This window comes from Danio rerio, chromosome 22 (assembly GCF_052040795.2).
Source record: "Danio rerio strain M-AB ecotype USA chromosome 22, GRCz13ab, whole genome shotgun sequence".
Lineage (NCBI taxonomy): Eukaryota > Metazoa > Chordata > Actinopteri > Cypriniformes > Danionidae > Danio > Danio rerio.
Window position 1 is genome coordinate 7071331 of NC_141042.1, and position 27495 is coordinate 7098825.

Genomic DNA, 27495 nt, shown 5'->3' on the forward strand with positions numbered 1-27495 from the left:
ACATGAGTTTAGTTCAGATGATTTTCAGTCTTGTTTAAACTGGTTGAAAGCAAGATGTTGTTTCACGTTTTTGCTTTGTTCTGTTTGTGCTGGAAGACCTTGTTCGGTAAGAAAATTGTAATTAACTAATTCAGAATTAATTTATTATCATCTTTAGTAATAATGTTGCCACAAGCAATTAGGTCTCTGGTTTAAAATTTTAAAATTGAAATTTCCAGATTTAGTAAGATTGCAGAGCAAAAAAAAAAGCATAAAAATAAATCATTATGGAAGTTCATTGATTAAAATGCAGAGGAAATGCACAGTGGATTAGTGACAACAAGACTTTTATTTAAAATTGTATTCACATATATTTTTAATTTTAGATTGATACATTTTTTATAGTATTTATATTAAAAATAAATTGTAAGATTTTCAGTCATTAGTTTAAAATAAAAGATAAAACTATACACATTGCTTTCCCAGCAAATAACTCTAAACTCGTTTCCCTTCTCCAGGTGTGTTTAGTGAGATCGTGTCAGTGACGGAAGGAGATTCTGTTACTTTAAACTTTAATGCTGTGCATGAAGGTGACCACATACTGTGGAAATATGGGGCTGAAAACACCCTCATTGCTAAAATCAACATAAAGCAGCAAGACTTCTTTACATTTGATGATGTTCTTGATGGGAGATTCAGAAACAGACTGAAACTGGATCATCAAACTGGATCTCTGACCATTACAAACATCAGATCCGAGCATGCTGGCATTTATGAACTAGAAATAATCGGATCAAAACTGACAATAGAAAAATTTAGTATTTCTGTCTATGGTTAGTACAGATCAATTCTCCCCTCCACCCAATAGTCTTGTTTGATTTTTATGTATTAAAATGTTTTTTTTTTTTTCAAATCTCTCCATTTCCAGCTCGTTTGCCTGTTCCTGTCACCATCAGAGACTGTTCTTCCTCCTCCTCTTCATTGTCCCAGTATAATTGTTCAGTGTTGTGTTCAGTGGTGAATGTGAGTGCTGTGAGTCTCTCCTGGTACAAAGGAAACAGTGTATTGTCCAGCATCAGTGTGTCTGATCTCAGCATCAGTCTCTCTCTACCTCTGGAGGTGGAATATCAGGATGAAAACACCTACAGCTGTGTGATCAACAACACCATCAGCAACCAGACCACACATCTGGACATCAACACACTCTGTCAGCTGTGTCCAGGTATGTTGACTTTAACATCCAGTTTTTTTCTCTCGTCTCAGGATTTTTTGCACAAATTATGGGAGTATTCTCTGTAAAACTATAAGGAATCTGTCACTCTTTTTGTCTACACTTTTTTCAATACCCTTTTTTGCCATCAATTATTGCCAAACCCAGTTGTTGGGTTAAAAATAAATAAATTATATATATAATTATATAATTTACTATATAATTGGTGTCTTATGTAAATGTACTCAGAAAGTGACAGTTGAAGTTGCGAGCTGTCAAAGACAGCGCATTCCTCGGTCTTTCAGCATGCGCCCTCTAATGTTTCATTAAGTTTGACGTGTTCCCTCTTAAACGCAACTTTTGTAAAGCGTATGCTTCATGTTGTTGTGTCAGAATCCTTGTAAAATACAGCCATACTTAGTTTAAGCAAATTTGATGAATGCGATCATACGTGTTGAATCTAAAGGGTGTCGCTCCGGCTGCCCTGTCCTGTGTGTGTGTGTGCGCGCGTGTCTAAACAAGGTTGTCTGTAGCCACTAAATCAAAAGCTTACGAATTGCCGTGAGATAGCGTTGCACTCTCAGCTCACATCATTTAAAAGAAAAAAAAAAAAAAAAAAAAAAAAATATATATATATATATATATATATATATATATATATATATATATATATATATATATATATACACACACACGCATACATATATACATACACACACTCACACAACGCGCGCAGGACAGGGCAGCCAGAGTGACTTAACACAGTTAAAGTCAAAACTATTAGCCTCCTTGTTTAATTTATATATATATATATATATATATATATATATATATATATATATATATATATATATATATATATATATATATATACACATACACATATATATATACACACATATATTTACACACACACATATATTTACACACACATATATATATATATATATATATATATATATATATATATATATATATATATATATATATATATATATATATATATATATATATATATATATATATATATACACACACACACACATACATATATACATACACACACTCACAACGCGCGCAGGACAGGGCAGCCAGAGTGACTAAACACAGTTAAAGTCAAAACTATTAGCCCCCTTCTTTAATTTATATATATATATATATATATATATATATATATATATATATATATATATATATATATATATATATATATATATATATATATATTTATTTGTTTATTTATTTATTAACCCAACAGTTGTCCATATTTGAGAGAGCTGTAACCGTTTTTTTTTTTTTTATTGTCATATTAACTGGAATTAGTTGTTATACATGCAGCTGTAATGACATTTTATTGCAGTCTTAGAAAATTAAAACCCAACATAGAACAAACTCAAAAGTTGGGTTTAAAAAAATGCAAATTAAATTTGAATTTCAATGTTGATTTTTAGTTACAATGTTCAACAGCCATCTACCGGACAATTAAACATTAATCTCAGAGCCAGCAGATAAAACATAAAATTCAAGGTCAAAGTGTGCTAACCACTACTTCAATAAAATGCATTTAATGTTTGTTTAGAATAAAAAAAATGAAAATAAAGGTTTATATTTTCTAATGATAAAAGTTCTTAGCAAGATTTTAGCAAGACAGTATTTATACAAGTAAAAGCAGCAGATTTTTTTGCGTGTGTGCGCGCACACCTGTAGTTTTTGTGATGTAAAAAGGGTTTAGCGGGAGGGTTCATCGTTGTAGCCTAAATGTGTACAGCAGTCAAGAAAAAAAAAAATACAAAATTTCTAAATGTTCGTGTCATTTGGAAAAAGTTCCAAAAGAAAGATTTACAAAACCAACGCTTTAATGTTTTCCCCCTGCTTTCAAAACAGACCACGGGTCATTTTTTTTAATTTGCGAGTCAAATGGAGAGATAACAACCTTAAGTGAATTTTAAAGAATATCTTGCAATGTGATAGTAAATTTGAAAAAAAATGCTGGAGAATTTCAACCCAATTCGGACAAAATATTGAACTAATCCTAAATGTTGGGTTAAATTTGGTATATAAATTTAAAAACGAAAACCCAGAGATTGATTTTTTTTCCAAAATTGGGTTGAAATAACCAAGCCTTTTTTAGAGCCCAGTAGTAATAGTAAAATTACTTTGCACTCACATGCCATGCATAACGATATATATGTTGTCCTGCACCAGAGCAGTAACCAGGGGCCTCATGTACAAAGACTTGCTTGGAAATCATACCAAAACATTGCGTACGCACAAAGCTGTAAATGTACGTACTCAGAAAAAAATTCAGATGAATGAAACACTGCGTACGCCGAATCTCACGCATATTTTGTTTGTAAATCTGAATGAACGTGAAACTGAGCGCAACATGCACGAGCACAAAACCCCTCCTGCCTCCTCCCCATATGAATATGCTAATGACTCTACTTTGGCAAAACCCAACAAAAAAGCAATGGCAAAATCAAGCAAAAAGATAAACTTTGAACAGCATGTGAATTGGATTCTGCTTTCGGAGGTAGACTGGAGAAAAACAGTGTTATTTGCAAGTTTGTTCTCCGAAATTAATAACAAAAGAAAAAAATAGAGTGGTAGAGTTTAGCTGATGCGGTTAACACAGTTGGGTCTAAACATCGCACTGAGTGGATTAAAAAAAGAAATAGTGAAATCTATAGGTGTAAACTGTTGTAGCGTCTGTAACAGTCTCAGTGGCGCAGCTCGTAAAACGCATGTCAGCATGTTTTGACACGTTCAAGCATGAACTCGGTTCGAATCCTGCGTCTGATGAACTTACTCCTTTTTTCCCCGCTACATATCAGATTTTGCCTATACTCTTCATCATAAGGAAGACAAGTAGGAATCATTAATAAGTCTGTGCATCATATTTAATCTGCGTTGCATTCAATTTTACATTGGGATAACCGGCGACTGCAGCAAATTGCGCTTTAACATTTGGATGGTCAACTGTATGGTATGGAAACCTTATATACTAGACATGCGGATGAACCCGTCTCATACAGCTGAGAAGACACTTTGTAGAGTGCAATTTAACACAACTGCCTCTAGGAGTCACCAATGCAAATAACAGACACGCACAAAAAATGTGCGTACGCCAGCCATGAAGCTGGTGTGGAGCTGCGCACATTCCCACGTTCAGTTCATCGTTAGTAAATCCAAACGTGAGCGATTCTGAGCGTGAAACCTGGCGTAAGCAAAGTTTTTTGTGCGTACGCAGCGTTGATGCATGAGGCCCCAGGTGTTCAAAAACACTCAAAAGGCAACTTAATACTATTACCAGAATAATGCTAATTTTTAGCAGACCATGAATAACCACAACTAAAAAATAAGTTTTCTGCAGTAAAATTGGTTGAGCTGAAATTATACGTTACTGTGAAGAGAAAATAATCTGGATGAACAACACAAAGTCAAAATAGCTTTAACCACTGATATGTTTGTGACATGTTAGCATTTGTATATCGTTTAAATAAACTACCCTTTTGTTATGTTGGTGGATGTTTTTGCCCCATTCACTTCCATTATGAGTTTTTTTTAATTGCAAAGCCATAACAGCATATAATCATGCATTCTTGATTGTTAATGGTTTTATCTGTTAGGAAGAGGTTCAATTTTAAATTTTTACTGTTGATCATCAGTTGGCACCATTAACTCTTTAGATAGGCCTGTGCGAAAAGCTTTAGGTTTTTATATGGAGCTCTGTGGATTAAATCAGCAATTATAGTGTGTGTGAATAATACACTTACTGTTTACTATGTTCTCAGAGCTAAGCTGATAATTTAGATTTTTCCAAACATATAAGTGCCCAAATATCTCTCTTACACCCTCACATACACTATATTTCAAATAACTCCATATAAATGACAACCAACAGTAAAACTGACCAAATTACAAAATTTACAGGCAAAACCACTAACAATCAAGAATGCATGATTATATGCTTTCATGGATTTGCATTTAAAAAAAATAAAAAATCCTTATAAAATGGAGGTCAATGGGGCAAAAACAGCCATGAACAGAACGAAAAGCTCGTAAATTTGCCCCGAGCATATTGTCTAGTTTCTGAAAATTTTCCTCAAAGCATTTTCAAATTAAAGGCTCAAAATCACCCTGGAGTGGATGAACACACCCCCAGAACACAAGGGTTAAAACAGTATGTTAGGGATCAAAAGAACACCACAAAACCAAATCTTCCTCACTTTTATCACTACAGTATGTTACTGAATTATTCAAAGCACAGTCTTATTATTGGATTTTTTTTTTTCAGTTCTTTTGATTGGACTTTTTTCATAACTTCATCTTATAGTTTGAAGCACTATAGTCATGCAGAAAAAGGTGAATGGGATACAGTGCAGCTGTTTGTGTTGTCGATCAGACAGATTCACTTTCATCATTGACTTAAATTCGTCTATTACAGATGAGGATCTACATTGGTTTTACATCGTGTGGATGTGTGCTGTTGTTGGATCTCTGATGATTTTAGTGTCTGCCGTGATGTGCTGCATCTCCAAGAAACGTAGAAAAACAGGTTAGGTTTAAAATGTTTTAAAGAAATATTCACAAATGTTATTGACATCATTGTTTTGACACATCTTTCTTTAATGCAGTTTATAATCAAGAAGAAGACCAATCGGATTCAACATCGTGCAAACAAAAATCACAAAAAACGGTAAGATACTTTATGACCATCTTGCAATACATTGGTGCAGTGCAAGTTGGTGCAGTTGAAGTTTGCTGATTGAAGTTGTGTGCTTGATGTGCATCAGAAAGTCAATGAACAGCACTTGGCCAACTGTCATCATTTTTACCTTCAACAAACATGGAGCATAATCAACAAATATGAACCGGTATGCACCAGACCAAATCAGCTTATGAATTTTGGTGCCTAATTTCTGTGCCACTAGTGCTGCTACAAGTAAGCATCATCAAGCGATACATAAAAGGCACAAATAGACAGGCTACACATTGTGTCACACTATCTCTAAACATAATATAATTCTAAACAACTTAGAGTTATATGGACATTGTCATTGGGCATTCTGGCTGTTTAGGAAGGTATAGAAGGCAAGACAAGCAGTATACGATTAGGACTTTGTAGGACTTTTCACCACTTTTGGTAACAGGATGTTCCGTACACTATCAGCTATTTAACACCATTCTCTGCACCAATCGAGTCAGTAAAAGACTCAAGTTTTAAAACAAACCTGTCTAAACATAATACTTCTAAACATAATACTTCCCCTATATATCGTTGTTTTGAACTGCGTAACGTCATTGCCCTCCAGCATGTCAAAAGTAATTCCAATATTAATTCAGGGTTTAGAAAAGTTGATTTTGCATTTTTAGCAGAAGCCCTTTTAAAAACAATCTTTCTTTTCAATAATACAAGGCCACGCTGGTCTTTCAGAAAGAAATTCCGGTTGATGCAGAGTATGCCAGATGATGTCTCTTTCAGTAGTAGATCCATGCTTCATGGGTGCGTGCGGGTGACATATCTGTTTGCTTAAAGAGGCTGCGCAGAAATTTAAATTTAAATTTGTTGCCAGACAGATTGAGATACCTGTTGTAATTGAGTTATTTCCGACAATATTTAATTGGATGAACATTTTTTAGTTTTATGCCTTACGCATATTATAAAAATACATATAAATACATTTCGATAATTTACTGTAATCATTACTATTGGAATGTGAAGAGGCTTTCAAACAGCACAACAAAACATGTTTCTAACGACAATCACCTACTGCACCTATAATAATTTTTTTTTTTTTAAAAGAAGCTATTTACATGGTAGATCAAAGTATCGTCTTAATCATATTAAAATTGGAGTATTGGTGTCCATGTAAACATACTCTGTAATGACTCAAGCCCTAACCCTAGAAAAAAGATGTTCACTGATTTTGATGACAGTCTTTCCACAAGTTAGTAAGCTAATGTAAAGTTAATTGCATAATGCAAATTACTTTTGCTAACAATCAAATGATCAAAAGAAATGCAATTCAAATATTTAAAATCTGAATTGATTTATACTTTAAAATGAATTATGTTGTTCAATAAAAATGATGTGTGTATATATATATATATATACATAAATATATATATATATATATATATAAATATATGGTAAAATATATATATTAATATATATATATATATATATATATATATATATATATATATATATATATATATATAAGTATATATATTAATATATATATATATATATATATATATATATATATATATATATATATATATATATATATATATATATATATATATATATATATATATATAATTTAAATAAATATATTTATTTTTATTTGTGGCTCAAAATTATCGTTTTGGCACCAGTACCATATCAATTTAGCACCGTTATAGAAATAGCCCCAAACGATACCCAACCCCAATTACCAATGAAATGTTTAATGCAGGGGTGGGGAACCTTTTTCTATCAAGGGCCATTCACATTTTTGTAACATCGTTTAGGGGCCATATTAAATTAAACGGCTGCTCGATTATGAGAAATTCATAAATCGCGATTATTTTGATAATCCCAATCCAAAATATATTTTTATATATTTCCAAAATGATGTTTAACAGAGGAAATTTTCACAGTATTTCTTATAATATTTTTTCTTCTGGAGAAAGGCTTATTTGTTTTATTTCGGCTATAATAAAAGCAGGTTTTATTATTTTGAAACCTATTTTTTGAAACCTATATTATTAGCTTCCTTAAGCAATATATATTTTGATTGTCTACAGAAGAAACTACTGTTAAACAATGACTTACCTAATTACACTAATTAAGCCTTTGCAATGTCACTTTAAGCTGAATAATAGTATCTTGAAGAATATCTAGTAAAATATAATGTGCTGTCATCATAGCAAAGATAAAAGCAATCAGTTATTAGAAATGAGTTATTAGATTTGTTTTGTTTAAAAATAGGTTGAAAATAAATCGTTCCATTAAACAGAAATGGGGGGAAAGGGTCACTAATAATTCAGGAGGCCAAATAAATCTGATTTTAACTGTAAATATGCACAGTTATTTTCCTCCCTGTAAATAAGCAAAGGGAAATAAATACAATAGAATAAAAATATGAAATAAACTGTGCTTTAAGCATCTTCACTGTCAGAAAAACATTCCAGCTACAAAAGTCCTTCACTCTAGAGCAGTGAGGGATTTTCTCCTTTTGTTGTTTGATTAATAATAAAAACAGTCGGCAGCAGTAATATTGCGCTCTGTCACTTTAAGAATAGTGCGGCTCTGATATGGTTTCTCTTTTGCATGTCTTTTGATTCTCAACTTGTTTGTTTATTTCACAAATGAGGGTTAATATAAATAATCACTAAACATCACGCTAACACAAATGTGCATGTATTTGACCATTACATTAATATGCCGTTAGAAGCATGCAGTCTTGTTCGTGCTATTAAAAATATGAATGATTCGAATGTACGTCAATGAATGATGCACATCCCGTGCTGCAAACATTACAACACATGCTTTAAATCATTTTCATGAGAAACTGAGCTTTGCAGAGCAACAATTGTGTACAACTGTCACTTTCTATACCAGAAATTTATTTATTTCCTGAGGGGTGGTTTTGAATTGACGGATTGGGCTCGATCAAATGGTCTCACGGGCCGCATACGGCCTGGAAGCCGGACGTTTCCAACCCCTGGTTAAATGTATCAAAATCCTTTGATTTTTCTTAATTTCCAGTAAAACTGATATGCACTGCAACATTTTTTTTTTAAATCGTAAAATTTATGGTTAAACAATACAAATAAAAAAAAGTCATGCGTTAAACCTGATTTGTTTGTAGCAGCCATTTTCCTGGTATATGCAATAGTATCTGGATGCAGCCTTTATGATGCAAGCTAAGATTGCATCACTCAGCGGTGCAATATCAGACACAATGCACTCGATGGGGTGAGTGACGTCACAGTGACAGGTAGGGTTAGGGGTGGGGTTAGGTGAGCATTAAAAAGAATTGGATGCAGCTTGGGGTGCTTTCACACCTGCCTTATTTAGTTCGATTAAATCGCACTGAAGTTCGTTTTCCCTGTTAGTGCGGTTTGTTTGGGCAGGTGAGAATGCAGCAATCGTACTCGAGTGCGCACCGAAAGCGGACTAAATAATCGTACCGAGACCTGCTTGAAGAGGTGGTCTCGGTACGCTTTCAAACAAACCCTGGAGCGGTTTGTGGTGAGAATATGATCCGTACTAAAACAGGTCCAACCGCAAAAAGTACTGTGCCTTTCGGACTAATTCAGCTGCCGTAGGCTGATGCACTGTGCATTATGGGATGTGGAGGAAAAATATTTGTTGACAGCGCTTTACCAACAGAGAGAGAGAGAGAGGGGAAAGCATTACCTTATGGATCGTTAGTAATATTTCCACAAGATGACCATGTCGCAGTCCAGCTAAATTAATTTAAGCCTCCTCCTGAAGTGACGTGTGATGCATTAAAACAGTGTTTTCCAGCCGCGCTTCATTCTTGAAATGTATAGTTTGTCTAAATCAGGGATACAATCAGTCAGCGCAGTCGTCCCTCCAGAGTAAAAAGCGTCATTTTCTGTCTGCCGGTTTTGTTTACTTGCGGAAGTTCATTGGCATTTTCCTGCATGTGAATTCTAACCAATCAATAAGCAGTTTAGGAAATACGTTTAACAACATCTGGCCAATGAGAGATGTGGATTTTGTCAGATGACTGCATTTTGATTCGTTTCAACTGGTTCGGACCAAAGCCACCAGTGTGGTGTGAAAACGACCTAAAGACGGCAGAAGATGCAACAATGTATCATTTATTGCCCTTGGTGTGGACCAAATGAAGCGAACTACAGATGTGAAAGCACCCTTAGATTACACTGCACTAGGTCTGCATCCAGACCTCTCTCAAAACACCAGGGGCCTCATGTATCAACGCTGCCTAGCACAAAAACTTTGCGTACTCCAGGTTTCATGCTCAGAATCGCTCACGTTTGGATTTACTAACAATGAACTGAACGTGGGAATGTGCGCAGCTTCACGGCAGCTTTCTGGCTGGCGTACGCACATTTTTTGTGCGTGTGTGTTTTATTTCCATTGGCGACTCTTAGAGGCAGTTGTGTTAAATTGCACTCTACAAAGTGTCTGAGCCTTGCAATGGCAGCTGTATGAGACGGGTTCATCTAGCAGGTATATAAGGTTTCCATACCATGTAGTTGACCAGCTAAACATTAAAGGGCCATGAAACCCCCTCGTTTCAGCAGGGTGTTTTCACACCTCTACTTTGGAAAAAGTCAGAAAAGTGGGCGTGTCCAGCTCTGTTTAGGGGGGAAGTGTCGGAGGAACTAAAGTGGGATGGTGTGGGAGTGTCTATTTGTGTACGCGCGAGGTTTCAGAGTCAAAATACACACCCACACAGACAGGAGAAAGCGATGGTGTTTAACCTACATGGACATCTGTAGTCGAATTATTTGCCAAATTATTAAATGTTGGACTTTAACTGCAGTTTGGCTCTTTCATTCAGGGAATTCATTCATGCCTCTCGCGACAAACGAGATATTTGATTCGAGGATCTGCTCTAAGCGTGTATTTTTCATGCAATGTTTGATACCGCACAGCGAATGAGAGAAAAAAAAAACTCTGCATTTCCCGGAAACTTAGATGCACACGGCAGGTAGCGTCAGAAAGCCGCGTGTGTTATTCCGGTCACAAAATGCGGTGCTAACATTTCTGCACTCAGTGCAATAGTTAACTTAATTCGATACGAACAAACTGAATAAACAAAGAGCACTGGTCGCTCACTTACCAAATCTGTAGAGACAGGACAATCACCAGCAACTAGAGCCGCGTCTTTATGAAGAGAAGACTACAAGCGAATCCAGATTTCAGCATTTGCAGATGAGAACAGCTCTCAAGTAAACAATGTTCCCCCTTAGACACGCAAGTTATTGTTGTCGAGCGTCGCGTACACTGTTAATCCACACGTGATCCAGATAAGCTCTCACAGAGAGAAAATGAAAACGAAACTTAACGGCAGCAAACTATAAAAGCAACACTCCACGCTTGTTTTGTCAACACAACGTGGCGTCTTTGTGGTGTAAACACGGTGACACTAATGAATATTAATGAAGTTGCACAATAGAGCGCGCTGATTGGTTTGAACCAAGCCTTACTCATGCATTAATGCATCACACTGTAAGACGTAATAAGACACACTCTGGCAAAGACGCCCAGTCTGCACGCTGGAATACACGCTATTATGTCATGACCGTGACGCAGCTTCAAAAATTCATTTCAAACCGGAAGTACAAATTTGCTTGAAATAACGCAAAAAGAACCAATTTACACTTTTTAGTGAAATATAGGTGTCCTAATAGTGTTTTTAGCAGTGTGGGACACATATACGACTGTCAACAGCTCAAAAATGTGTTTTGGTGTTTTGTGACCCTTTAAAGCACAATTTGCAGCGGTCTCCTGTTTTCCCAATGTAATCTGAGCTATCTACTGCTCGCACATTGCTATAAAGACACTTTGCATGCGTGAATCAGAAACATTTCCATTCAATAAATGTGCAAATAAAATATGATGCACAAACTTATTAATGATTCCTACCTGTCTTTCTCGTGATAAATAGTTGGCAAAATCTGATATGTAGTGGGGAAAAAAAAAAGAATGAGTGCATCAGATGCTGGATTCGAACCGAGTTCATGCTCGAACATGTCAAAATGTGTTAGCTCGTGTCTTACAAGCTGCGCCACTGAGACTGTTATGGGTACTGCAACATTTTACACCTATAAACCACACTATTTCTTCTTTAATTCACTCAGTGCGATGTTCAGACCCAACTGTGTTAACCGCATCAGCTAAACTCTCCCACTCTATTTTTTTCTTTTGTTGTTAATTCCGGAGAACAAACTTGCAAATAACACCGCTTTTCTCCGGTCTACCTCCGAAAGCAGCACCTCCCGTTCACATTCTGTTCAAAGTTTCTCTTTTTGCTTGATTTTGCCATTACTTTTTCGTTGGGTTTTACTATTAGCATAGTCATTAACATATTCATACGGGGGAGGAGGCAGGGAGGGGTTTTGTGCTCGTGCATGTTGCGCTCAGTTTCACGTTCATTCGGATGTACAAAAGAATATGCGTGAGATTCGGCGTACGCAGTGTTTCATACATCTGAATTATTTTCTGCATACGCACATTTACAGCTTTGTGCGTACGCAATGTTTTAGTATGATTTCCAAGCAAGTCTTCGTACATGAGGCCCCAGGAGTAAAAGCATCATTTAAAAAAAAAAAAAAATGCCTCATGCTCGTTTTTTTATTTGACGCACCGCGTCAAAACCTTCTCCAACAATCAGATCGGTACTTTTGTTCACATGCACAGAGCTGCTAAAGTTACTGTAAAAAGCACTTGGAGGCGCTTAAACACAAAACTGTCAATGCGAGTGCACATTGAAGAAATTGCCCAGAGGCGAAATGAACGTGGAGCTGCTTAATGTTCTGGTGAACAATAATCATTTCTTTATCCCTAGAGCTGGAGCTGCTACTTGAACCATCCATAACAACAAGCGTATCAACTTTCTGTCTTCTTCTATGTTACAAGTGGGTGTCAGAAGCTTTAAGCTGTGTAGCCCCATCTAACGTCAAGGGGTGATTTTGCATACTCTTCTGCTCGACGCCAGTGAAACGTTGCTTGGGTTTGAATGCAGAAAAACGTATTGAAAAATGCTGATGATAAACGCAAACGAAAAGCGTCCCGGTTGTGTACGAGCCTTAACATTGAAGTAACTTATTTTACATGACAATAATACATTCTTTTTATTAATAGAATAGCTATGTAATTTAGAGAGAAATATAGACTGGCCTATACATTTTCTGCTGTTATAATATAAGATTCCTGACTGAGTTTTTTTTTTCCTTGCAGAAATCAGACATGCAGGCTGTTTATTACAATGTCCCTAAAAGACGATGATCATATCTAGCCTATAGGCTTACTGGAACCAGAGCTAGAGCTCATCTTTCACTCCTTTTGGTTTCATTCACACATATTTTCTGCACAGATAAATTCTTTGTTTTGTCTTTGCATATTTGGTGTAATATTATTATTATAAATTTATTGTAATAATTTTGTTTGTATTTAAAAAAAGTTTAACCAATAGCACTCTGAAATGTAACCACAAAAAACATCCTAGTTTAATGTATGTATAATGCACATTAGCTATTAAATTCTGATCACATCCTTCACTTTGTGTCTTTCTGTTATTAACTGTTATGGTTTAATTGTTTTTTCAAACAACTAATTGAATATCGAGAATTGCAATGTTGTTTACAGCATCATAAGACATTGTCAAACGTAACCATACCATCGTCGCCCTCTAGTATCCTAGGGCGGAAGGGGGGGTTGTTTATATTGTTGGCGCCAAATACCCATTAGTGAAAAATTTACTATTTTATTGAACTTTGCTAGGTAATGTAAAATGTAAATGGTATGTTAAAAAATACTCTAGGCCAGGGGTGGCCAACCTTGTTCCTGGAGAGCCACCTTCCTGCAGATTTCAGTTGCAACCCATATCAAACACACCTGAACTAATTAATTAGGACCTGAACACCACGTGATAATTACTTAGGGAGTATCATGACACACAGAGTTTCCTTCTGAATTTTAAAATGAACACAATGTTAATGTTTTTATTGATTTATTCAACTTAAATGTCACATTTAATACTATTGGACCAATGAGATTGGTATGTGAGTGCAAGTAATGATTGGTGGTTTTCAAGAACACACATTTGTATAATGACATGATCTATAGAATTTCAATGTTAAGGTCGTTAATGAGGACGAGCCTCGTGAAAAAAAGAAATAAAAATTTTGCTAATGATACTGAACTATACCTTTCATTCGGACCTGCTCTATTTAATCTTTTTTAATTTTATAAAATGCTTTATGATTCTATTTTTAGATAGCAAGCAGCTATTAATCTACCATTATTATACTACTAAATTACATCTAAAGTGCTTTGAGCGTTAAGAAAGCATTAAATACAATGCAACAAATTATTCTACTATTATTATTAGTATTATTATTATTATTATGAAGTTTGTTGGACTGAACAGGATTCATGTAAACACCTTATTTCTATATTTCTAAGCTATTGCTATCAGATTGAAACTGGTGACTTTAACTGGTCATTAGGAATTAAAGCAAACATTCACTTAATACTTAAACAGACAGAAACACAAGTCACAGTTTGCAATATTAATCTTTACATTGGCTGTTAGCTTTGATTATTTGACTCTTTCTGGGGTATTTATCAAAAAATAGCTCTGTTAGAAGAGATGAACAGGAAATCATCTTTTAGTGTCTGTTTGTCCAGAATTCACCTGACCAGAGGTTATTGTGCGTCTAAAGAAGATCAAACCACAGCAGGTTTCAGTTTGACTCGCGTTGAGTTGCTAATTATAACACCTCTGACAAAGTGAGATAGCTGACAGTTTCAACTCTGTTTTTTTTTTCCATTAATCCTCTCTGCATGATTACAAACCCTTTTTTAAATCTATTATTAAAAGATTCATTACATGATGACATAAGATTGTCACTGCATTACTGATTTTGCATACAGCATGTGTTCAGAGTGTGTGGTTGTAAACTATACAAGGCTCTGTCTGTACACATTTGCGCTTTAAAATATATTTTGGTCTTTAAAAAGCACAGAATAGCACCTAAAAGCTGCAAAAGTTAATCCGTACCACCCCGATCACAGCTTTTGTACCTTTATTTCTGAGAGTGTGTTGTGGGAGGACTCACAGACCAGATGAAGAAGCTGGGCTTCAGCGGATAATCACACTTTACAAACACGCTTGCAAAAGTCAACACTCCAAAAGTCAAACACGCTTAAAGGAAATGGTTCACATTTTTGCTTTGTTCTTGTTGTGCTGGTGGCTTCCAATTGGTAAGTTATGAATGATTTATCAAATGACTTTTTCAGTTTCAGATTATTATCTGCTAACATTATATACAGTTTATGCATTTTCTTTTAAATCCACAATGATTAAATTAATTATTGATCAGGGTGCCAGTTTTAAAATAATTTACAGTATACACTAATCTGAAACTATTGACCATTTTCACAAGAGTGTCATGACGTGTTTAACAGTCATCATATTCTTAACTCATTAAAAGTTTTTAATACTTCAATTTATTTAAAAAATGTATAAACATTTGACGTCACGATCGCCTCACAGCAAGAAGGTTACTGGTTCGAACCTCGGGTTGCATTTCTGTGTGGAGTGCAAAGACATGCACTATAGGTGAATTGGGTAAGCTAAATTATCTGTAGTGTGTGCGAATGGGTGTTTATGGATGTTTTCCAGTGATGGGTTGCAGCTGGAAGGGCATACGCTGCACGCGTAAAACGTATGCTGGATAAATTGGCGGTTCATTCTACTGTGGTGATCCCGGATTAATATAGGGACTAAGCTGAAGAAAAATTAATGAGTATTAAATGAGTATTTATGGATGTATTATATCATCTTTGAGTCAAATTACCAAACACGAATTGCAACTTGTTCGAGGTGTTTGTAATGCAGCGTCTATAAGGCAGGACAGTAAATTTGATGTTATTCTGTCCTCTGGCTGCAGTTATCAGTCTCACAGTTTTTTCCCTTTTTTTTCTGATAGTCTTGATTAAAACCGTTGTGGGTTTTTTTTATTGTATTATTTCAGCAAATAGGACTATAAAAAAAAAATATAAAAAAAAGATTTGAGATTTTTTGTGCTCTACCATTCTCCCACACAAGTTTACCCAACTATGACTATGTATGCTACTGAGAAACATGGAAATGCTAAAAGGGTCTATTGCAGTAAATTTTCTGATATATGCTTTTATCTTGAGTGAATTAAAGACGACAAAAGAAGAAATTAAATTAGCAAAAGAGCAAAAATATGTTGGTTCTGCATAGTCTGTTGATGTGACTTTAAGGAAAGGAATGAAGTTGGCTGCAAATATCATCTATTCATTCACTTTCCCTTGGCTTAGTCTCTTTTTTATAAAGTGTCGCCACAGTGGAACGAACCACAACATACGCCAGAATATGTTTTATACAGTAGATGCCTTTCCAGCCACAACGCAGTACTGGAAGACACCCATACACTCTGTCAAACTCAAACACACAATCTTATACAGAAAATGCTAATTTTGTTTACGCAATTCATCTATACACATGTCTGTGGACTGTTGGGAAAACCGAAGCATCTGGAGGAAACCCACGCAGAGGTCTGCACGGGACTGATTTTTTAAAAATCCTGCTCTTGCTAGGTTTTATTCCGCACCAGACCGCTCACATTGTATATTCAGTCTTTGTTCACCTGTTGCTCACTTAAAATATTTTCTACCAAACTGTTCCTGCTAAATTTAGATCTGGTTTCCAAAATCTCACATTTAAATTGGATACTACCAAAATCGAGAGATAACAGATAAAGTGTAGGCTGTGCAAGGATTGTAGGCTAAATGTCAGTTTTATTTGCCCCTTTGTGATAAGTGCTACCTTAAACCTGAGCTTCCAGTCTTGTGATTGCTAAAGGGTAAAACTTTGAGATATTATCACATCGCGCAAAGGGTAATTGTTTTTTTCCATTTGTGTCTATGACACGTGAAACAGACTCCCATACAACAGACTTGCCTGATGTGGGTTTCCTAACAGTAAACTGACCGTTTTCTAATGCAAGCTGAACGTTCTTTAAGGACAGTGCATCTTCAGTTTGCTCTGCCATGGTAAAGCCCACTCTGAGGACTGTTATGCAGAAGATGTGTGAAAAAAAAAACATGAGCAGAAAGCCGTGATCATGCGTTCAGCATGTGTAACAGTCGTGAGCACTGGCTGCACTAGTGCTCAATTATAGTTGCATAAAATGGTACCGCGGAGCTTCCGAGATGCAAGTGTGTGCGTGTTCATATAGAACTATGAAGTAGGAGGTGTAGATTTAGCACTTTCGTTACCAAAAATAAGCATGTTTAAAAAACTAAATAAATAAATAAAAATTATCAGCGACAGGAGAGGACATCCTCACTACGCTGCTGCATAGGCCTACCTCACTGCACTGATCTGCTTTCCTTCTATCCCTGATGATGCTGGAGTTTGTACTCGGTGGTTACTCAAATTCCGTTGGGATCATTTCAGTCCTACAAAAACTACTATTGAGTAGTGCACATCCTAAAGATAATTTTACTTTTCTGGTGGACTGAAAAAAGGGAGTTATTCCTTGTGTTTTTGCATGAAACAACTATACCCTAACCACACCGAGAGCTTGGGATCATCAACCTAGATGCTCCATCTTAGAGACCTCTCTGTCTGACTACGAGATGAGAACCACAAACGGCACCAGATCATGTTTATATATCATGACTACATACATGTATGTGTAAATATATATTTTATAAACGCTAGATGCATTATAATTTATTAATAGGATGAACAATGCAGCATTGTGTTTAATAATGGAGTATCTTTATTTAAACATATTAGTGGTTACCAGGCAAAAGAGAGACTCAACTGATATTGAGAGAGTTTGCCTAATTGTGTGCGTTATGTTGATTAATATCTAAGAAATGCTAATGCTGTAGTAAATTATTATATTTTAAGGAAGTTTTATTGTATTATTACTACTATTCATTCATTCATTCATTCATTCATTTTCTTGTCGGCTTAGTCCCTTTATTATTCCGGGGTCGCCACAGCGGAATGAACCGCCAACTTATCCAGCAAGTTTTTACGCAGCTGATGCTCTTCCAGCTGCAACCCATCTCTGGGAAACATCCACAAACACACATTCACACACACACTCATACACTACGGACAATTTAGCCTACCCAATTCACCTGTATTGCACGTCTTTGGACTGTGGGGGAAACCGGAGCACCTGGAAGAAACCCACGTGAAGGCAGGGAGAACATGCAAACTCCACACAGAAACGCCAACTGAGCCGAGGTTCGAACCAGCGACCCAGAGACCTTCTTTCTGTGGAGGCGACAGCACTACCTACTGCGCCACTGCCTCGCCTATTGCTACTTTATTACTAATATTTAAATTTACAATCTGTGATATTATACATCTCATATGCATGTATGCATGTTGTAAAGTGTGAGTGTGTTGAAAGCTTGTACTCTGTTGTCTGTTGAGAGACGCAAAACAGACTCGGCTGATATTAAGAGAGATTGCCTAATTGTGTGTTATGCAGAAGCAAAATGAAATCACCTTCACATGACCATGTTTGAGTCAAGCTTCTTTTTTAATAATAAAATAATGATTTTAACAACGCAGAGAAAAACCTTCATCTCTTCCGTCATAGTTCTATGCGACTGGATATGAACACACACACACTTGCAAATCGGAAGCTCACCGGTGCCATCTTGTACAAGTAGCCTATTAGAATGAGGAAATCACAGATACGCTGTTCTGAAATAACGTCAGGACTCTACAGCCTGATCCCATAAAAATTACACCAGAGTTACCGACTGTTACGTGTTTATGATGTTAAAGTGGGATGCTGTAACATTTAAGTGAGACAGGTGTAATGTGTGCGACAGATCAAGAATGAGGCAAGGATCAGTTACTCTTATTTAAGCTTTTACTCAATATTTAAAAATTGTAACACTAATAAATGGGGGGGGGGGGGGGGGGGGGATAAACATTTATGATTATTATCTTTAAACAAAAACAACAAGTGTAAGCCAAATCAAAGAAATTAGCAAAACAAAACAATACTTAAATCTAATGTCTAAACTAGGCGTCAAAAAGAAACACAAATAAAAACCGAGATCTTCAGTGTATACGACACCCGAACTAAACTAATTAAACTACAAAACTCAAAAATACACGGGTGGCAAAACACTCAAACTAATCTAACAAAACATCAATCTAAACCAAAACGAAACAAACCGGATAAGTCTGTCAAAGCTTAGTTTAGAATCACACAACAACCATCATACTATGTTACATAAAGCCAACGAAGTTCAACAAGCAAACTCGAATTATCACAGTAACTTTATTTATTATACAACAGAAATTTATTCCCACACCGCAAGAAATCTGGTTGGGTCCTGTGGTACATGAATGCAGACCTCTAAACCTACATGAAGTGTGGAGAACATGCAGAAATTCCAACTGGCCCAGTCGGGACTCAAAACAATGAACTTCTTGCTATGTAGCGACAGTGCCAACCACTGAGCCATCATTGCAAATATCAGTGTATTGAATTTGTTGTACATGGCTTCCAAGTGCAAACTGATGAACAGAGGGGAACCAGGTAAATTTGCTAGTTAAATGAGCTATATTAAAAAGACTTGTAACATCAAAATACCTTTAAGGCAAGTAATTTCACCCTGCGGCAATCTTTTAAATGCCTCTAAGTCAGTATGCTCGGGCACTCTGCTTGAATGGGGAAACATCAAATTCTTCAAAACTGTTAGTCAAGCTTACGATTACGATGCAGATTTGGAATCACCAATACATCTAAACAAAAACATAGGTCTCATAGGTTTTATTTCTAAACGCCAGAATTAAACAAAATCAGAATATTTTCAGGTTGTCCGAGCTAATGTGCATGCACACTCAAAAAGAAGGAGATCATGACACCAACCTCATTTATGGCTGATGCACATTATTATCCTGTGGATATTGATCGTCTGATCGCGCTGCTCTTCTGACGTAATTCACAACTTGGTCTTGATAGTGAATCTCTGGCAGAAATGACAGCAACTCTGTAAGTTTGTGGGTGTTCGAGTAGTTGCTGTGAAGTGATGTGCATTTCACAGGCGGGCTGTACCTCGTATTCATTTCATACAGATTACAAAATCAAAAAACTTTACTTTTAAATGAAGCAAGTGCACTTATAAAACAGAGTTTAAGCTTTATGTGGATATATTTCTTATGTCTGTGAAGCAAGTATTCACTGAGATTCCAGTGTGTTTGTTGATCAATAAACTGTTGTAATGTAAAAGCACCAGTCTGGTCCGAGTTTCTCCCCCCAAAAATCGTCAGTCTACAGCGATCGCTGATTGGCTTCTGTACTAGAAGGCGGGGCTTCATTTGCCATATTGACCGTTACACATTTCCTTATTCAAAACTATGCGAGTGACATGTCTCGTGTATTCTATAGTCTTTGGTAACATTACCAGATTATTCTTTTAAGCTTGTTACATTACAACGCCTTTAATATAATATATTTGCGTACATTCATCTGTTAATTAGGAGTACTCTAGATACTTAATCTGAGTCTAAAGTGGTTTCTGTCCTTCAGGTGTGTTTGCTAAGAAACTAAAAGTGTCTGTGTCAGTGACTGAAGGAGATTCTGTTACTCTAAACTCTGGTGTTACTATAATACATTGGGAGAACATGCTGTGGAGTTTTGGAGCCGAAAACACTCTTATAGCTAAAATCAACATTAAGGAGCAAATCTTCTCCACATTTGATGGCACTGACAGATTCAGAGACAGACTTAAGATGGACAGACAGACTGGATCTCTGACCATCACAAACATCACATCTGAAAATGCGGGAATTTATAATCTTGATATAAGCGGGAAAAAATGGACATCAAAAATATTCAATGTTTCTGTTCATGGCGAGTAAAGTTCTTTAATCCTTCACAAATTCTTCAACAATTTACACTCAAACTCTGTACTGAAAATCTCTATTCTCATGTTTTCCAGCACGTCTGCTTGTTCCTGTCCTCATCTTCAACTCTTCTCTGTGTTCATCATCCCAGTATAATTGTTCAGTGTTGTGTTCAGTGGTGAATGTGAGCGCTGTGAGTCTCTCCTGGTACAAAGGAAGCAGTGTATTGTCCAGCATCATTGTGTCTGATCTCAGCATCAGTCTCTCTCTACCTCTGGAGGTGGAATATCAGGATAACAACACCTACAGCTGTGTGATCAACAACACCATCAGCAACCAGACCACACATCTGGACATCAACACACTCTGTCAGCCGTGTCCAGGTATGTTGATTTTAACATTCAACCCCATGATTGTTAAACTATAAACAATCAGTAAAATGTTGTTGCTGTTTGTTTAACTGGGTACAATGAGTAGGTATTACTCTTCAACAGTTCATCCACTGAACGGGTGAGCAGCTATTCTGCTTTTTATGGGAAAGTATTTTACATTCTTTTTGTCTTCGCTTTAATCGGACCCTAAAAATGTGCATTATGATGCCAAATATGGGCAAACCCAATTGTTGATTTCAATTTTAATTTAAAATAATGTAACCCAGCCGTTGTCCATATTTGACTCAAAGTTGAGTTCACAGTAAACACAATACACCACAATAAAAAAGTCATAATAATTGCAAAAGGTTGTTATTTATATATGCAGCTCTCATGTTTTATTTGTTTCAACTCAAAATTTGGGTTTAAAAAAAGATTTAAATTTAATTAAAAAAATTAATCCAACATTGGGTTTGTCAATTTATGACCCAGGTGGCGCAGTAAGTAGTGCTGTCGCCTCACAGCAGGAAGGTCGCTGGTTCAAGCTTCGCTGGGTCGGTTGGCATTTTTGTGTGGAGTTTACATGTTCTCCCAGTGCTGGTGTGGGTTTCCCCCACAGTCCAAACATATGCGTTATAGGTGAATTGAATAAACTAAATTGACTGCAGTGTATGTGTGTGAATGTGTGTGTATGAGTGTTTCCCAATGATGGGTTACAGCTGGAAGGGCATCCGCTGCGTAAAACATAAGCTGGACCAGTTTGTGGTTCATTCTGCGGTGGCGACATTATTAAAAGGACTAAGCCACAAAGAAAATGAATGAATGAATTTATGATCCAACATTGGGTTAATACAACCCAGCATTTTAGTGACAAAATATTCAACTACAGTTTTGATTACAGATGATGAATGAGTGGAAGGAGGAAAGGAGCCAGTGTGGAATAAAACGTCCAGCTCAAAAGTTCAAAGTGAACTAATTTTAGTAAAATGGATGTAATGTTTGTCTAGACTAAAAACCAATCTGGATTCTTATAACCAAATTTTAGGTCAAATGTAGAAAAAAAAACAAAAAATTGGGTTTAAAAAAATATTTAAAAATATTAACCAAGCGTTGTTGGAAAAAATAACATAATTTGAGATTGTACTTAAGCAAATGAAATGTAATTTCCCAGTCTGTTACTCTGTTGATTATAATCTGTAACTCCAATTAAGACTGTTCAGGTTTGATGGATGAACAGTTTATTGTCAGTCTTAAAAATCTGTATAATCTTTTTGTCTAAAAGTGTCAATAATACGCTGCCTTCCTAAAACCTGTAAAAATAATAAATAAAAATAAAGGAGCTAATCTTATTTTCAATCCTCAAATCTAATTTAAATGAGGAAACAACATCTTTATTGCAAACTCCATTTTTGATTAAAGTAGAGGTTTATATTTTTTAATATTACCTATATAAGTGTAAAAAGCTTAGCAAGACACTATCCATAAATGTTAAAGCAGCAGATTCTTATTGAGAGTGTGTGTGTGTGTGTGTGTGTGTGTGTCTGTGTGTGTACCTAGTTTTTGTGGTGTAAAAATGGTTTAGCTGGCATGGCAAACGTTGTATATAAAATATGAAGAAAATATGAAAAAGAAAATGTTTTTTTATGTTTGGAGAAAAAAAAAACTTAAAAAAAAAAAACTAAAAAAAAAAAACTAAAAAAAAAAAAAAACTATTTTCATTTAGTTTTGGCCTGCTGTTAAAATTGTGCACGGGTCATTTTTGATCTGCAAGTCAACAGGAGAGAAAAGCTTAATTCAATTTTAAAGAAGATCTTGCAATGTGAAAATCTTTCAAAAATGCTGGATGCCATTTCAACCCAATTGAGCAAATTATTGACACTTAAATGTTGGGTTAAATTGAGCATATAGTGTCAATAATAATAATAATAATAATAATAATAATAATAATAATAATAACCCAATGATGGATTGAGCACTTTTCTTTTTACCAAAATTGGGCTCACACGCTCTCTCTTAGACACACACACAATACTTTATATAACACTTCACATAAAAGCCAGAAACTATGGACGGATGATCAACAGTAAGAAAAAAAATAAAAATAAAAAATTATTAAAAATATATATAAAACTGTTCAAAAGAAAGCACAACGCCAAATGTACCTCACTTTTCACTACAGTATGTTACTGAATTATTTAAAGCATAATCCTATCACTTGATTTTTTCGTCTCAGTTCTTGTGATTGTAAATTTTCACACCAATTGCAACATAGCTTGACCCACAATAGTCGCATGCAGAAAAAGGTGAATGGGATACAGTGCAGCAGTTTGACTGTGTTGTCGATCAGACAGATTCACTTTCATCATTGACTTATTTTCATCTATTACAGATGAGGATCTGCATCTGTTCAACATTGTGTGGATTTGTGCTGCTGTTGGGTCTCTGTTGATTTTAGTGTCTGCCGTGATGTGCTGCATCTCCAAGAAATGTAGAAAAACAGGTTAGGTCTAAAATGTTTAAAGAAAATATTCACAAATATTATTGACATCACTGTTTTAACACATCTGTTTAATGCAGTTCATAACTGTGAGGAAGACCAATCTGATTCAACATTGTGTAAAGAAAAATCACGAAAAAAGGTAAGAAACTTCAATGACATCTAGCAATACGTTGGTGCAGTGTAAGTTAGTGCAGTTAAAGTTTGCTGATTGAAGTTTTGTGCTTGATGTGCATCAGAGAGTCAGTGAACAGCACTTGGCCAACTGTCATCATTTTTACCACTAAATACAGAACAGATCAAAAGAACAGTTTAAGCATGCTTTTACGTACATATGTGCCTATACTAAACCAGAGTATGCCATTTTGCAAATTCTTTGCATTTTAAAAAAGGTATGTTTCATGTTGCGGATTATATAAATGTTTCAGAATTCTTTTTGTAACAAAAAAAAAAATCATTAAAAAGCTACTTAAATAATTACAGTAAAAATACATGTCTATAAAAAATGCATTGAACCTGTTTTTCATTTTTAATCAGTCCATTTCCTGCTGTATAACGGGTGTAGTGATGGTTTTTCTCATGGGCAGATTTAACCATTAAGCAAGCAGTCGCTTAGGCCCCTAGAACTCTTGCAGGACCACAATAAATATATAGATGTTTAAATAATATCTATAATCTATATATAATGTTGCTATCTGTCCTATTTTATACAGTCGGAGTCAAGCAATTACAATTTTAACAATTAAATATTATTAATATATGGTAAAATCTAATTTTAATAAATGTAATTTTACGTAATAATTTAATATATCCACGACCCCAATCTACAAGCAGTTCAGCAGTCAAATTTATAAAAACCACATATTTATTATTTATTTTTATTATTTTTAGTTTTAAACTCTTAAAAAAAATAAATACATAAAACAATTTAAATATAGTGATAACATGTAGAAAAGGAAATTGAGTGATTATATATATATATATATATATATATATATATATATATATATATATATATATATATATATATATATATATATACACACACACAAAATGGATAATATAAAAATAAAATAACTCATAAAAATAAACAAATAAAAATGAATAAATAAATAAATAAAATAAATGAATAAAAATAAATATAAATTAAAAAAAGAAAAATAAATAAATATATAAAAAAAGAAAACAGCAACGGTTTCAGAACAGCTGATCTGAGTTGGGTCAATCAACTTTGAGTAGACCAACTCAGAGTTAAGCGCGTGCACCATAACTAAAAAGGCATTATCAATGGAGCGCAGATTTTACGAGTGACTTTTGCAATAACTTGCATAAGAGATCACCATTTTTTCTCCAGCTGAATTTGCCAGTATGAACAGTTAAAAGCAACACATGTCTCTATCACACTGCAGCATGACGATATCAATCTGAACCTCTATAATGGCAGTCTATGGGACCGTTGCTAGGTTGCCGTATCTGGTTGTTAGGGGTGTGGCTAGAAAGTTAAAAGCTCATCAGTTATTGGCAGTTAGGTAGTCTGAGCGAAATGAGCCCAGTTAGAAGTCTGTTGGACAGTCTGATGCAGAGTTATGAGGTCACAAAGTTTGGTCCAATGTTAAGTCAATAGGATTTTTCCGACGGTCCCGGGACGTTTTTCGGAAAACTGAAAGTCGGATCAGTCGGAAAAGATATAGCAACACGAGTCAAACCAGTTTGGAGGTCTGGTGTGAGTTTGGTGGTCATAGCTTGAAAGCTCTAGGAGGAGATAGAGTTTAATTTTTAGTCTCAGAAGAAAAATAGGATAACCATAGTCTGGCTTGCTACACAAGCCAGCCTAATTAATTTAGGCTACTTGTCCCTACTGAAGGTCAGTGAATTTAAGCTTTATTTATTAAAAAAGGACAAGCCATTCTCGTCCGCGACTTTGTTCTTTGTGTGACTGAAAATGTAGGCAATAGCTATGTCTCCATTGAATATTATTAATTAAATTTATGTGCAAAACTGGATTATCGCATAAAAGATATGTGCCAATTAAGCAGCATTTCCATCCAACGAGTCAAAGAGAACAAAATCGTCACTTCTTGATTAAACGGGCACCAAATTTTAACAGTAAAAGCTGAATTTACGGTAGAAGAAGCTGCGGCAGTGTCAATCTTTTCTATGTTTAATAAATGTACTTGCGCCTCAGAAGACAATGCTGACACACAATGAACATGTGGGGGCCTTTGAAGCCATGAGACGCGGAGAACAGAAGCTCTTAACATGCTCCAGACGCTCTGGAGGTCATTAATAATATGATACCATTAATACTGAAATGGTTAAGGATTTTTAGAATAAAAGAGCAAAACAACATTTAAGATGTGTTACAGTGTGCTCAGCCTGCTGGTTTGTCCGTTCACACACATTTTCATTATCAAAAAACAAATCTTTTTTAAAATGTACATGATGAAATTTGTTCAGTAAAAGTGTTTTCATTGTAGTTTATGCGCATCTTTTCTATTGAATAAAAGTTTATCCTACTCAGTTATGTGCGGGTTTTTTATGCATATTTTAAAAAAGTTGTGTATCATGACGTTTCCATCAATCGTTTTTATGCACATCTCCAAAATGAGCATTAAAATAGGTGGGTGGAAACGTAAGGCTAAGGTGAGAAATACCGCTTTATCTTTAAAAAAGGGGAGGAGACCAACAAGAACTCAGAGTTTAGAGAATAAAACCTGCCCCTGACCAGGTTAGATTCACAGAGTAAGTTACCACAGTAACTGACTCTGAGTTAAAGTTACCTCTCGTTCAGAAACAGGCTTAATTTACTCTGCTTTGTCGAGTTTAACAAACCTGCCATTTTGAAAAGGAAAGCCCAGAGTTTCTCTCATTTCAGGGTTAAAATACTTAACCTCCTTTCTGAAACAGGCCCCTGATCAACTTTGGGAGTAAAACATGTTTGGTTCTACATGTGTTTGGGATTAGCAGCCTATACTGAATAAATTATTTTATAGTATAATAATACATTATCATTATTATTAGAAAAGCAATGTAATTTAGAGAGAAATATAGACTGGCCTATACATTTTCTGTTGTTATAACATAAGATTCCTGACTGAGTTTTTTTTTTTTCCTTGCAGAAATCAGACATGCAGGCTGTTTATTACAATGTCCCTAAAAGACGGTGATAGTATCTAGCCTATAGGCTTACTGGAACCAGTGTAAGAGCTCAGCTTTCATCTTTCATCAATCCTTTTTGTTTCATTTCAACGCTTACTTTCTGCACAGATAACTACTTTGTTTTGTCCTTGCATATTTGGTGTAATATTATTATTATAAATTTATTGTAATAATTTTGTTTGTATTTATAAGTTTAACCAACAGCACTTAGAAATGTAACCACAAAAAAAATCTATAAAATCTATTCTATCTAGTTTACTGTGTGTATAAATGAACATTAGCTATTAAATACTGATCACATCCTTCACTTTATTTCTTTCTGTTATTAACTGTTATGGTTCTTATTCTTTTTTCAAACAACTAAATGAATATGGAGAATTGCAATGTTGTTTACATCATAAGACATTATCAAACGTAACCAAAACATCATCGCCCTCTAGTGTCCTAAAGGGTGGCGGGGGGGGGGGGTCATTTACATGATAAAGTATGCTATAAATTAACAGGTTGTTTATAGTGTTGGCGCCAAATACCCAGTAGTGTAAAAGAGACTATTTTATTGCACTTTGCTAGGTAAATGTAAAATGTAAGAGGTACGTTAAAAAAACATGGTAGGGATTTCCATGACACAGAGTTTCA

At 35.3% G+C, this 27495-nt stretch overlaps 2 protein-coding genes and 1 long non-coding RNA gene across 4 annotated transcripts in view; all 3 read left to right on the forward strand.

Moving 5' to 3' along the window:
* LOC110437711 (CD48 antigen) lies at positions 1-20649 on the forward strand. 2 transcript variants are annotated; one of them, XM_087303761.1, is made up of 6 exons: positions 1-106; positions 498-812; positions 908-1201; positions 5637-5747; positions 5827-5888; positions 20516-20649. In XM_087303761.1, exons 1-6 carry the CDS (start codon positions 55-57, stop codon positions 20534-20536), a joined length of 855 nt encoding a protein of 284 aa, XP_087159887.1. In that variant the 5' UTR covers positions 1-54; the 3' UTR covers positions 20537-20649. The 2 variants fall into 2 exon arrangements, with proteins under 2 accessions (XP_087159887.1, XP_087159886.1); XM_087303760.1 differs by lacking the exon at positions 20516-20649 and adding an exon at positions 13143-13462.
* LOC147838372 (uncharacterized) overlaps positions 1-27495 on the forward strand; it is a 280547-nt gene that overhangs the window by 121456 nt on the left and 131596 nt on the right. The gene's annotated exons all lie outside the window — the stretch shown is intronic.
* On the forward strand, positions 14850-27003 carry LOC147831479 (uncharacterized). The gene is made up of 6 exons (XM_087303763.1): positions 14850-15170; positions 20516-20839; positions 20928-21215; positions 23593-23703; positions 23781-23842; positions 26820-27003. The coding sequence occupies exons 1-6, from the start codon at positions 15122-15124 to the stop codon at positions 26865-26867; spliced, it is 882 nt and encodes a 293-aa protein (XP_087159889.1). The 5' UTR covers positions 14850-15121; the 3' UTR covers positions 26868-27003.